At 40.8% G+C, this 11,452-nt stretch overlaps 3 protein-coding genes across 3 annotated transcripts; 1 reads left to right on the plus strand and 2 right to left on the minus strand.

Annotated features, from left to right (window-relative positions):
- Window positions 1–175: 175 nt before the first annotated feature.
- On the minus strand, window positions 176–6,194 carry psmb9a (proteasome 20S subunit beta 9a). Its single transcript, XM_038725559.1, has 6 exons — window positions 5,838–6,194; window positions 5,617–5,684; window positions 5,324–5,455; window positions 3,866–3,995; window positions 1,201–1,342; window positions 176–990 (listed from the first exon to the last, which is right to left on the minus strand). Exons 1-6 carry the CDS (start codon window positions 5,892–5,894, stop codon window positions 863–865), a joined length of 657 nt encoding a protein of 218 aa, XP_038581487.1. The 5' UTR covers window positions 5,895–6,194; the 3' UTR covers window positions 176–862.
- A 345-nt stretch (window positions 6,195–6,539) lies between these two features.
- On the minus strand, window positions 6,540–9,321 carry psmb12 (proteasome 20S subunit beta 12). Its single transcript, XM_038725560.1, has 6 exons — window positions 9,183–9,321; window positions 8,671–8,741; window positions 8,028–8,159; window positions 7,535–7,664; window positions 7,284–7,428; window positions 6,540–6,827 (listed from the first exon to the last, which is right to left on the minus strand). Exons 1-6 carry the CDS (start codon window positions 9,228–9,230, stop codon window positions 6,700–6,702), a joined length of 654 nt encoding a protein of 217 aa, XP_038581488.1. The 5' UTR covers window positions 9,231–9,321; the 3' UTR covers window positions 6,540–6,699.
- On the plus strand, window positions 9,252–11,452 carry psmb13a (proteasome 20S subunit beta 13a; the record flags this gene model as incomplete). Its single annotated transcript, XM_038725557.1, is given in 5 exon segments — window positions 9,252–9,383; window positions 9,653–9,740; window positions 10,430–10,527; window positions 11,114–11,254; window positions 11,375–11,452. Coding segments are annotated over 5 exon segments (467 nt in total), but the record flags the coding sequence as incomplete, so codon positions are not given.

Consider the following 11,452-nt stretch of genomic DNA (forward strand, 5'->3'; position numbering starts at 1 on the left):
GTTTATGATGTTAAGAGCATGTTTACTGTAGGCCTAATTTTTGTTATCATCATCCTTTTCCTGCAAACTAACCACATGGATGAAAAGTGATGCATAGTGAGGCAGTGTTCTCCCCTAAAATATAATACCAGCATGGTTTATTGTTAAGAAGAGAAATTTAAAAGAAAATGTTTCAACATGGAGCTCGTATTTTATTTAAAATTACAGTTTCAAATAGTATATGTTGTACTCATTGTGAGTGTATCCATGATGACAGTTTATACTCCAAATGCATGTGAATCTAAGAAGGCTTTTAATAATGTCCAGTCTGAATAATGTATGCAGGTGACCAACCATGGCAGGTCAATCTAGTTTTATTAGTTGGATTAACAAACCGCAGAAAAACACAATCCTCTGGTGGACAAATGTGACTTTCACTTTTGCCTCAGATGACCTGGTGGCAACAGTCCATCTGATGGACACTGACAATTTCCATGTCTAACTCTGTGAAGCTGACCTGAACCTGAAGGACAGAGCTAACATAATGTTTACCATCATCCCTCTGGTGAGAATAGTTTCTTCTATAACCTTATTTAAATCTATTAATAATGATTCACAAACTTTCGCAGCTGTATCTGGTGATCTGAAGGTGCAAGCAGCTTTCAAATTACACTCACACAAATGATACCTGATATTACCTGAAATAGCTTTGGGAATTATAGAGGAGTTTATTAAATTATTTATGTCCAATATATTTCAGTTTTCAAGCTGAATGAGTTGTCAGCTAGCCAAAGTGTATGTATAATAGTTAGTGTGAGCAAAACAAATTCCTAATTGCATCACGCACAACAGTGTCTTAGTAGACTAGAAAAATATTTATCAATCATTGATCAAAGAAGGTGGGTAAGTCATTTCCGAGAATGACTTTCTCTTCAGCACCGTCTTTATCAATGGTGACAATATAGGCCACGCCACCACTGGAGCCATCGCGGTTCATTGCCAAAGAGAGAGCTACAAGAGAGAGACAGAATAAGAGAAAGGGTGAGACAAGTGATGAGTTTGAACTCAATTATTTAGTTTTTATAAGACAAAATATTTAATATCCCATGAAATAATAGAATGATATCTCTTCTCAGCAGTCGGTACAATAAGCAGCACGTTTGGTTTCCCTTTCACCATCCAACATAATCTCAGACCTTTGGCAAAAAAGAATAAACTTACTGTTGACAATCAATTGCTGGCACTCCTCCTTGCTCATGTTCTTGCGATACTCAGCATCAACAAACCCATAAACATATGAGCTGCCAGAGCCACCAACTGCAAAAGGTTGCCTTGTCAAGAGACCACTCAGGGTTGCAAACACCTGAAAGAGGTCAAAGGGCAGAAGAACAAAGGGAAACAAGACAGATCAAAGAAAAAAGATAAACCATATCTACTCAATAAAAATGAGGCATCAGATTACAAGCAATGTTATTAATTCAATTTCACAATGTGAAACCACCACTAGGGGTGTGGTTCTAAGATTGCAACCAGGTGTGTGCTCGTACGTGTGCTCCCTTGAACTCATGAGCGAGCATAATTCAAAACACCACTTTCATACAGAAATACCACAATAAACCCAGGAACAGCGGCATGCAGGCTGTGGCTTTTCACTCAGACATGTTCAGGCTCTGTTACTTCGACGTTTCCGACTCAGAGGCAGATCAACACCGGCTCCCTGCCTTTCATTCAGCGCAGTGAGCCACATATCGACACAAACCTCCTGAAAAAAGGCAGAGTGACAGCAGCTATAGACAGACAGAGATGGGAACTCAGGTAAACTCCCACTGCAACGTTACAGCAATAGTTTTATGAACTCCAGGTTTAACTAGTCCATGCTCTTACATGACAGGATTACATTTACTGCATTTAGCCAACGTGCTACATCGTTAGCTCGCCTGCTGCTTTCAGTAACTATCTTTACTATCTGTGAATCTGTCACCGGAGGCTCAGCAATGTCAGCACAGCTACATGTATTGAATGACAATGACACAGTTAGTGAACTGGAATGGATATTATAATGACATTGTGTCACACTTTATAATAGTTAGACGCAGGTAAGTAACTTAACTATAACTAGTGATAGTGGATGGCTCTCCCTCTGTTATTGTGACCATTTTGTTGCAGTGTTTTATTATATGTGGGTCACGTTAGTTACAGCGACTGAGAGGTGGAGAAGCAACGGAGAAAACAGATGTGTGCTTCATTTACAAGTGAATTTTGAGCTCAATGACAATAAGGCAGTGAAAATTTGATTAATTTCACTGAAAAACTTACATATAGCACTGTTGATTTAGCCTGAAAGGATGTATTTCAGTATTGGTGTACCTGAGTATTGGTAAAACGACAACAAACATAAACTGAACGTTACGAAGCAAACAGCGGCAGGTCCGAGCAACTGTTATAGCGTTAACCGGCTGCTCCTGGCTGCATCACATCCACATTGGCTTTTTACCGTTACATCCTTTCAGGCTAAATCAACAGTGCTATATGTAAGTTTTTCAGTGAAATTAATCAAATTTTCATTGCCTTATTGTCAATGAGCTCAAAACTCACTTGTAAATGAAGCACACATCTGTTTTCTCCGTTGCTTGTATCAGCCACTATTCTGCTTTTATTGTGAGGTCTCCGGGTCGGATTCAGCCCTGTGCGCGCCCCCGAGCCTCTCTCGTACTACAACACGGCAGTTAAGGACATGCAGTCCACTGACATCATAAAACAACCGGCTCACAGCAAAACACAGGCTCCACGTAAGGATACAAAACAACAATAAGGTTTTATGTGCTGAAGCCCATCAGACCAAACAGGTTCAGATGATGTCGAGTAAGAACAAAGTGAGCATTAGTAAAGCTGGAGAAACACAGAGAAAGTCACGTTAGCTCACTAGCTAATGCCGAGCAGCTGCTAATGGTGTCCGGTGCAAAGTGATATCGCTTTCCATATTACTTCAACAACTAACGCGACCCATGTTACTATCTTGTGTACCACTGTTGATTTAGCCTGCAAGAAAGGATGTAACAGTAAATGTGGAGCGATTTGTTTACTAACTTTAGCCTACAGTGATGCAGCCAGGAGCAGCTAGCTAACGCTACAGTAGCTCGGACCTGCTCCTGTTTGCTTTGTAACGTTCACTTTAGGTTTATTGTCGTTTTACCAGGTACACAGCTTCTCCACCTCTCAGTTGCTGTAACTAACGTGACCCACATAAAATACAACACAGCAACAAAATGGTCACAACAACCCAGAGGAAGAGCCATCCACTAACACTAATTACAGTAAAGTTACTTACTGCACTCTAACTGTCCATCCAGTCCAGCTCACTACCCGTTTCATTAGCATCCAATACATGTAGCTGTGCTGACACTGCTGAGCCTCCAGTGACAGATTCACAGATAGTAAAGATAGTTACTGAAAAGCAGCAGGCAAGCTAACGATTCCTTTATTAGGAGGTTTGTGTCGATATGTGGCTCGCTGCGCTGAATGAAAGGCAGGGAGCCGGTGTTGATCTGCCTCTGAGTCGGAAACGTCGAAGTAACAGAGCCTGAACATGTCTGAGTGAAAAGCCACAGCCTGCATGCTGGTGTTCCTGAGTTTATTGCAGGATTTCTGTATGAAAGCGGTTGTGTTTTGGATTTTGCTCGCTAATGAGTTCAAGCGAGCACGCGTACAAGCACACACCTGGTTTCAATCTTAGAACCGCACCGATAGTGGCAGCTACATAATGCCCCTTTCAGGTCACCTCAGCAGAAGCAGAAACATTCATTTTAACATTATGTTTCCCAGTGATCTTTCTTGCTTAAAGCATGATTTCTTCCCTCCAGACTGCAGCCAACTACGTGTTACTGACCTGTCCTCCATCTCTTCTGTCCCAGCCGGCCACGATGAGATGTGCTGATAGCTCCTCTTTGTACTTGTACGAGATGTTCTTCACCAGAGTGGCAGCTGAGCGAACCTGAGGGTCCTCGCCTACCTCAATACTGACAAAAGTGGATATAAAAGATAAAATATGTTATTGCAAATATATCCAGAAGATTTTCCTATAAATGAAGGAAATGTAAACTAATTAAATTCTGTCGGTCACAAGACAAAGATGTGCACAATAGCTTTGAGATGGAAGGATGACCATTTTCTAGTTAAAGGATTAAGGAGATGTCCTACACCGTGGCATTAGAAAAAGTGATTTACACTTTATGAACGACCTGACTGTGTTGATATTTGTGATCAGACAAGAACTGGTGCTTCTACCACCACTCCAAGGTAGCGTATAATGTGTATTAAAACAAGAGAAACATGATTGTGAGTAGAGGGGGAGAATAGTGAGATGAATTACTGCACCTCTGATTAGTAATATATCTTAATATATGTATTTTAAACATTTACTTGTGTATCTATTTTATGTTATACTTTATATATGCAGGGCCTGCACCCTTGTTGCCCCTTTCTGTGTGGAGTTCGTATATTCTCCCTGTGTCCGCGTGGGTTCTCTCCATGTGCCACCACCCAAAGACATGCAGGCTAGGTTAATTGGTGTCTCCAAAATTGTCCTTAGGTGTGAATGTGAGTGTGAGTAGTTGTCTGTCTATGTGTGTGGCCCTGCTATGGACTGGCGACCTGTCCAGGGCGTACCCCGCCTTTTGCCCAGTGTCAACAGGACACAGGATAAGCGGTTGACGATATTGTTTTTCCCCCGCTATAATACTAATCATATGCTTGTAAAGTTTCTCTTTACAGAAAAGGTTTTGTTATTGTATGATGGGAGAGGGGTTTTGTAACCGTAAACACAAACAGTAACATAATATTTGTAGAGTATGCCATAAAAAGACAAATAAAGACAAACACTCTAGTTTAGACCATTTGATAGGGGTGGTGATGGCGCAATGGATAAGACACATGCCTTTGGCGTGAGAGACCCGGGTCCAATCCCCCACTGTGACCCACCATTGATAACCAATACTAATATCTTTATATTTAATCTGTTACCTGGTGATGAATGTTTAAAATCATTAAACCTCTAATAAAAGTCAAACAAGTTTACTCAGCGCTAGTCTTTCAGGTAAATTTTCTGTATTATATTATGAGTTTCTAATATGTCTGGCAGGATAAGAAAGCTTCAGGATGGTCTTTACACCATTAGGGGACACTATTATCTGACCAGTAATATGAACATAGATATAAATAATGCTATAATAATGCTCATATTATGGGTTGATTACTGTTTACGTGGATGGAGTCAGGGTTATCCAATCAGAGTTGGACTATACATTATGTAATATTTAATAACAGGGTCACAGTCGCTCCCATTTACCTGTGAACATCTAGCTGGTAGTTGACCATCTCAGCGATGGTCTGAGCGTCTGCTGCAGAGCCGGACAGAGCACAGTAGATCTTGTCATGGAGGGGAGACAGCTTGTTCATCACTCTGTTCACCACTGATGCCCTGAAAGGAGGGATAAAGAGGGTGAGTGTGTGCGTGATTGTGGCGTGAAGAGGTTTAGGGGGAAGAAGATGATATGAAGATAGTGGGTCTGTAAGGACTTCGCTATTATGCAGCCAGAAGTGGACAAACACGCGCGCGCACATATGCACGCACTAACCTACCCTGCAGACACCCGGGAATCAGACCCCAGTACGACCCCTCCATCATACTCGATGCCAATGATGGTTGTCTACAAACAGATCAAGAAGCAATAAACATTTTAATTCATTTCACGCACTTGTAGTTCCGCATGTGGCCCAGCAGTCCTTCGCTAGCCTACAGGTGTTCAGCGCACATGAACAGGCCAGAAATCTCTCAAACACATTAAAAATCTCATACTTACTCCGGTTTTCACCTCCTCAGATAACCACTCAGGCTCTGGCCCCGTTTCTTCCAACATGCTGATGCACTGAGACTATAAGGTAACGACAAGTACGATCACCGTGTCTGTCTGCCCGGAAAGTAAATGTGAAATCAGACGCGAAACGAGACCGTAGCTATATTGTTTGCTTGTTGTTGGAAACCTTCTTTATCGCTATTAAACAGTTTTAGACGCGTTTACAAAATCAGACATCAGGCGGACTCCATGTTTTCCTAAGTTGAATCGAAATCGAAAGTTAAAGTGTCCCTCCTCTGCAATGAGCTCTGCGTGTACTAAATTAACCAATCGAGCTTCACTGCAATGGACCCACATTTCATTAAAGTTGCTAGGCTACTGAAGTGTGTGCATCAGACTTTGGTTATCATTAAGTTAAATAGCTTAGGCCACAAAGGCATTCATTGCCACGAAACACTTAATACCGTACTGTAGAATAGGCACTGTAGGCTAATGTGTAAGAATCTTAAAATTATTTGGGACAACACTAGCAACAAGAACTGTGATCTACAGAACACATCACACATCCATTAAGATATTTTTAAGCACATTGGCCTAAATTAAATAATGAAGAGAGGTTTTGTAAATGTTGTTTTATTTACTATTTATTCACAATAAACAACACAAAACATGCGTTATTGACACAAAAGGGAGAAAGATACCATTTGGTTTGTATAAACAGACCTGCATCAAGTTTTTCATTAGTAGGCAATTAACTAATTTTTCAGGTGAGTGTTACATCCCAGTCCTACACAGAAAAAAATCCTGATACACTTGTGCAATGCAAATTTATGCAGAAATCCTAATTTTATTGGCTGTTTAAAAGTCGTCACTCATCATGGAACTTGGGCAGCTTGTCACCAGGTACCACCACATGCTCCACCCCCGTTTCCGTGATCACCACCAGGTGAGCCACGCCCCCGCTGACGTTGTCTCTGCCCATGGCCAGAGCAAGAGCTGCGAGCACAGAGGAAGAAGGAAACAGACAGGAACAAAAAGCAGGAGACATTAAGGTCAAGTTAGAGAAGTGCAGACATGCAGGGTATAATGTTGAAACACAACCTAATTTTTTAAATTCTTCATAATCTTCTCATAAAAGAGGGACATGCAACACTGCAGATCCTTGGGTATTAAGTATGTAAGAGCAGAAACATCTTTCCAGGTTCATTTTCTATACGTCAAACTAAGTCATCCCCATGACAACTGAGCAAACTTAAACTACTGAAAACCATGACATGTTATTGAAAGATCTGGAGAACCTTGAGTAGAGATTTCTATGGCAAACTCATTCATCATTATATATTTTTAATGAAAACAAACCCAACAAGGATTTGCTAAACATGAATGCACATCTTCCGCTACACCTTTGATTCATTCATTTTATGAAATAAAATCCCAATAATATAACGGTACCATTAGTGGCAAACTGTAGACATTCCTCTCTGCTCATGTCGGGTGTGTATTTGGCGTCAACGTAGCCGTGGATGTAAGTGCTGCCTGAGCCGCCGATGGTAACCGGCTGTCTGACTAACATCCCACCTAGAGCCACAACATACACCTGGAGAAGGATGGAGAAGATCAGTAAAATATCAAGGTGGCCTTCCTACATACCATCATCATCACTGCTTCTCTGATGTTTCACTGTCTTTACAATCACCACCTACCTGTGGTCCGTTCTTCCTGTCCCAGCCAGCTGTGATGAAGCCGGCCTGTAGCTCATCCTTGTTTTTGTAACACAGTTCTTTCAGCACCGATGCAGCTGATATCACCAGAGGAGGGGCCTCCATCTGGACACTGAGGATTATGGAGGATCAAGCAAAATCAGAGAGAGTCAAAACTTTAAGATGAAGACATAATATAGTACGTGTTGTCTTGGATTCTCAAATTATACAATTGTACAAGTGAAGAATCAGTCGTATGTGTGTTTATTGTAGCTTTGTGAGACAGTTGTAGCACATAAATTATATATGTTAGTTTGCATGAATACAACTGTGTATGACTGTCTTTGCCCAGGAGTCATAAAAAGAATTAAAAGCCAGTCTGGACATTTGATTGATATAATTTCAGTGTGAAATGTGATGTGAAAAGTGATGAAAATGTTTTCTCTGTGTGCATATTTAAGTAATATGGCCCAGTGTATTCATGTGGGAGTCTCACCTGTGGAAGGACAGGTGAAACTTTGCAGCCTTGGTGACGGCCTGGGCATCGGCGAGTGAGCCAGCCATGCAGCAGAAGATCCGGTCATGAACCTGAATCACCTTGTTGATGGTCTTAGATGATACATATTCTCTGAAAAGAGAAAGAAAGAGAGGATGAACAAAGCCATAATGCAGAGAGACCTCAAAAATAGACAACATTTGCAGTTGGGAGAAGAGAGGTTGTTAATTAAATTAAAAATTGTTGAATGTTACATAAGTAAAAGTATGTAAGTAACATTAGCAAAATACTATACTGTGATGTAAAAAGTATTCAATGCAGAAAATTTTCCCCTGTGACTGTGACAGATTCATTGTGTGCGAAGAAGCATTTTACTGTTTTAGGTCTAATCACTTTATGTAATGTTGGGTAGATAAATCTATAACAATGCATTATATTTTATAAGCCCTATATATGTTATTTAAATAAAATCATCATTTCTCCACTTTAAAACACCTGTAGTCTATAATAAATCTTTCAAAGGTTCTGTACTCCACATCATCCTACTTCTATGTGCAGAATTTTCTTTCTGTGTATCAAATTTAATTTTTGGACTTTTTCTTTGTCAAGCAGTCCCTCTTCTGTATGAAAATAACATCCTCACCCTCCCATGGAAGCTCGGGAATCTGACCCAATCACGACCCCTCCATCAAAAGTGGCAGCCAGGATGGTGGTCTGAGGGAGGAGAGAGGGACACAGTGGGATTGCTGAAAAGTTTAGGTTCTCCAGCATTAAAAAGGTTATAACAGAAGATAAACAGGCATATTTATTCGTCATGGATTTGTGATCATTCATGCAGGCTATGAATTCTGGGATTTAGAGTTCTGTGATGATGGTTTCAAGTTTTTTTTTATAGTACCTGAAACTGAGAGTGTAGCCGGTCGTTTCTTTGTAGAAATGTAAAGAATAACATCTGTAAGAGCTAACAACTAAACAGTTCACTGATATTAAAACACGTGGATTGTCCAGTCGGTTTAAGTTCACTTTTTGTTTGGTCAATAATCAGGTACAGCATCACCTGTTCACCCGCGAAATCGGTTATCGATCAATTAACGCGTAATAGGCTTTGATGCTGCTTCGGTAGCCTAGATAGAGGACCGGTCCGGATTTACTTACCCCTGTGCTGACTCCTTTGACTCGAGAATCCGTGCAGCGTTTCTCCATTTTCACTACAAAATCGAAAGGAAGAAGAAGAGGTGACGCTCAGAACAGCGACCTCAGGCGCACCGAGACAGAAGCCGGAGTCAGATCCAGTATGGCGCTATCAAATGTCCTCGAAACTCCTGCAGCTGGGTTTAATTTCGACAACGCAGCGAGGTATGATCTTCTCTTTATGTCTTCTGAGCAGCAAACTGTATCGATAATGACAGAAAATACAAAAGGAAACTGTCGGTTACACTGAGCTTTCACCGGGATCTAAAGTGAAAGTAACTTTTTTTCCTGCTTGTTTGTCAGTTTAATCAGGGAAACAATATAGGGATGACGTGTTCACGGTTATTACTAGGCTATATCTATAACCTACAGTTACCTATATTAAGCACTTGACCTCCCCCCCCTGTTGATCACCATCCCTCCTCTCTCTCTAGGAATGCTGCGTTAGAGGGTCTTTTTAAAGGAGGACAGGCACCTAAACCTCTGAAAACAGGCACCACGATAGCTGGAGTTGTGTTCAAGGCGAGTATAAAGCTGTTTAAAGTGAAAATATTAACGGACCAAAACAGTGACTTGCTATGTTTCAATCCATGAACTATAAATTTGATTTTTGAATGTATTTCTCAAAGCATACCAGGTTGCATAGCCTACTGGGTAGCCAATGTTTTTCCTTAATTCTTGTATAATATTAAGGTAAATTTGCAGTAACATAGCATAACTGCCTTTTAACATCTAAATGACTTATCTTGAATTTTTCATTAGTTGTGAGCACAGATTCTTATTCTCTCAGTGTATGGGCCTCTTCAACCTGCAAATGGCAACCCAGTTACGTTGCCAACCCAACATAGACATCACAGAAACATTTCTTTGAATGTGGTATTTTCTTATTTTAAAAATATTGCAGCTGCAGTAATGTATAGCAGTCATCTGGGAGCATGACTAAACAAGCTTTTCTTTTGACCTTCATTTCCACAATGCATAACTTTGACAAAAACACAAAGGCTGACCAGTACATCCACTGCCAGTGACTGGGCAGCTTCACTGGACATACTGAGATTTTAGTGCCGTGCCCAAGGGCACCTTAAGGGTAGTTGTATGAGAATGAAGCACTTTCTCTATAGATCTGTTGATGTAATGCATGTCAGGCACATAAATATCATTTGAACAATAACCTTGGTTACTAATATCCAACTTCATCTTTTTTGGCGCAGGATGGGGTGGTGCTGGGAGCTGACACAAGAGCTACATCAAGTGAAGTGGTGGCCGACAAGATGTGCGCCAAGATCCATTACATTTCTCCAAATATATAGTAAGTCTCAAACATGAAACCATAAGCGGAGAAATCTATCTTCAGATACTCACCATCATCATTCTGTGACATTCAGTGAAACTACAGTTGTTTTTCATTGAAGTATTGTCAATTGATTTTCTGATTCACATTCTTCCATAAACTCCTTAACTTCCATTTAAGGGATTTCCTACATATCTCAGAATGCCCTACAGTCACTTTGTATTATAAGTATTAAAGTTAGGCTGGTAAGAAAACCTATGTCCTATGGTGTCTTCTTGTTAAAGCCAGAAAATCTACTCAAGACTTGTAAATACAGTATAAATACACACCACTGATGACAGATTGCCCAAGATTCAAGTTGTGGTTGCATTAAATTCTGGGCTATTGGAGCTGCTGTGACAAAAGAAATGAGTCGCTTCCTCTGCTGTATGATGGATTTCTGTGACTGAAAAGTAGATTGATAAAGAAGCCCGCTCTCTACATATCCCTCTTTCTCTTCCCTTTAATCTTTCCCGCTCTGACTTTATAATTCCCCATTTATTTTTCTTCTTTCCCTCATTTTTCTTTTACAATTGCTCTAATTCCTCTCTCTCTCTCTTGCTAGTTGTTGTGGAGCCGGTACAGCAGCAGATACAGAGAAGACCACAGAGCTTCTGTCCTCCAACCTCACCATCTTCTCTCTGAACAGCGGGAGGAACCCTCGTGTTGTCATGGCTGTCAACATACTACAGGACATGCTGTACAGGTTTGTGTTGTGCACTCATCTGTAACCGTGTGCAGAGGATTATGAATGAGTTAAACATTAGTTCATTAAAAACTGTGGTGTTTATTAGGCTTCTCAGGCTTTGATCTCTGTGTCCGTCAGGTATCACGGCCAAATTGGTGCCAATCTTATACTGGGAGGAGTAGACTGCACTGGGAACCACCTGTACACCGTGGGGCC

Source organism: Micropterus salmoides, unplaced genomic scaffold (assembly GCF_014851395.1).
Source record: "Micropterus salmoides isolate LMB-PRFRI ecotype aquatic unplaced genomic scaffold, ASM1485139v1 Ms_hic_scaffold_17, whole genome shotgun sequence".
NCBI classification, from domain to species: domain Eukaryota; kingdom Metazoa; phylum Chordata; class Actinopteri; order Centrarchiformes; family Centrarchidae; genus Micropterus; species Micropterus salmoides.

Coding starts and splice junctions, on each gene's coding strand:
- psmb9a (XM_038725559.1), bottom strand. CDS start 5,894: ATGTTGGAAGAAACGGGGCCAGAGCCTGAGTGGTTATCTGAGGAGGTG. Junction 5,685..5,837: donor CTGAGGAGGTGAAAACCGGA/GTAAGTATGAGA, acceptor ATCTGTTTGTAG/ACAACCATCATTGGCATCGA. Junction 1,343..3,865: donor ACAGAAGAGATGGAGGACAG/GTCAGTAACACG, acceptor GACCTCTTTCAG/GTGTTTGCAACCCTGAGTGG.
- psmb12 (XM_038725560.1), bottom strand. CDS start 9,230: ATGGAGAAACGCTGCACGGATTCTCGAGTCAAAGGAGTCAGCACAGGG. Junction 8,160..8,670: donor TCCCGAGCTTCCATGGGAGG/GTGAGGATGTTA, acceptor TTCTCTTTTCAG/AGAATATGTATCATCTAAGA. Junction 7,429..7,534: donor ACAGGAAGAACGGACCACAG/GTAGGTGGTGAT, acceptor ATCCTTCTCCAG/GTGTATGTTGTGGCTCTAGG.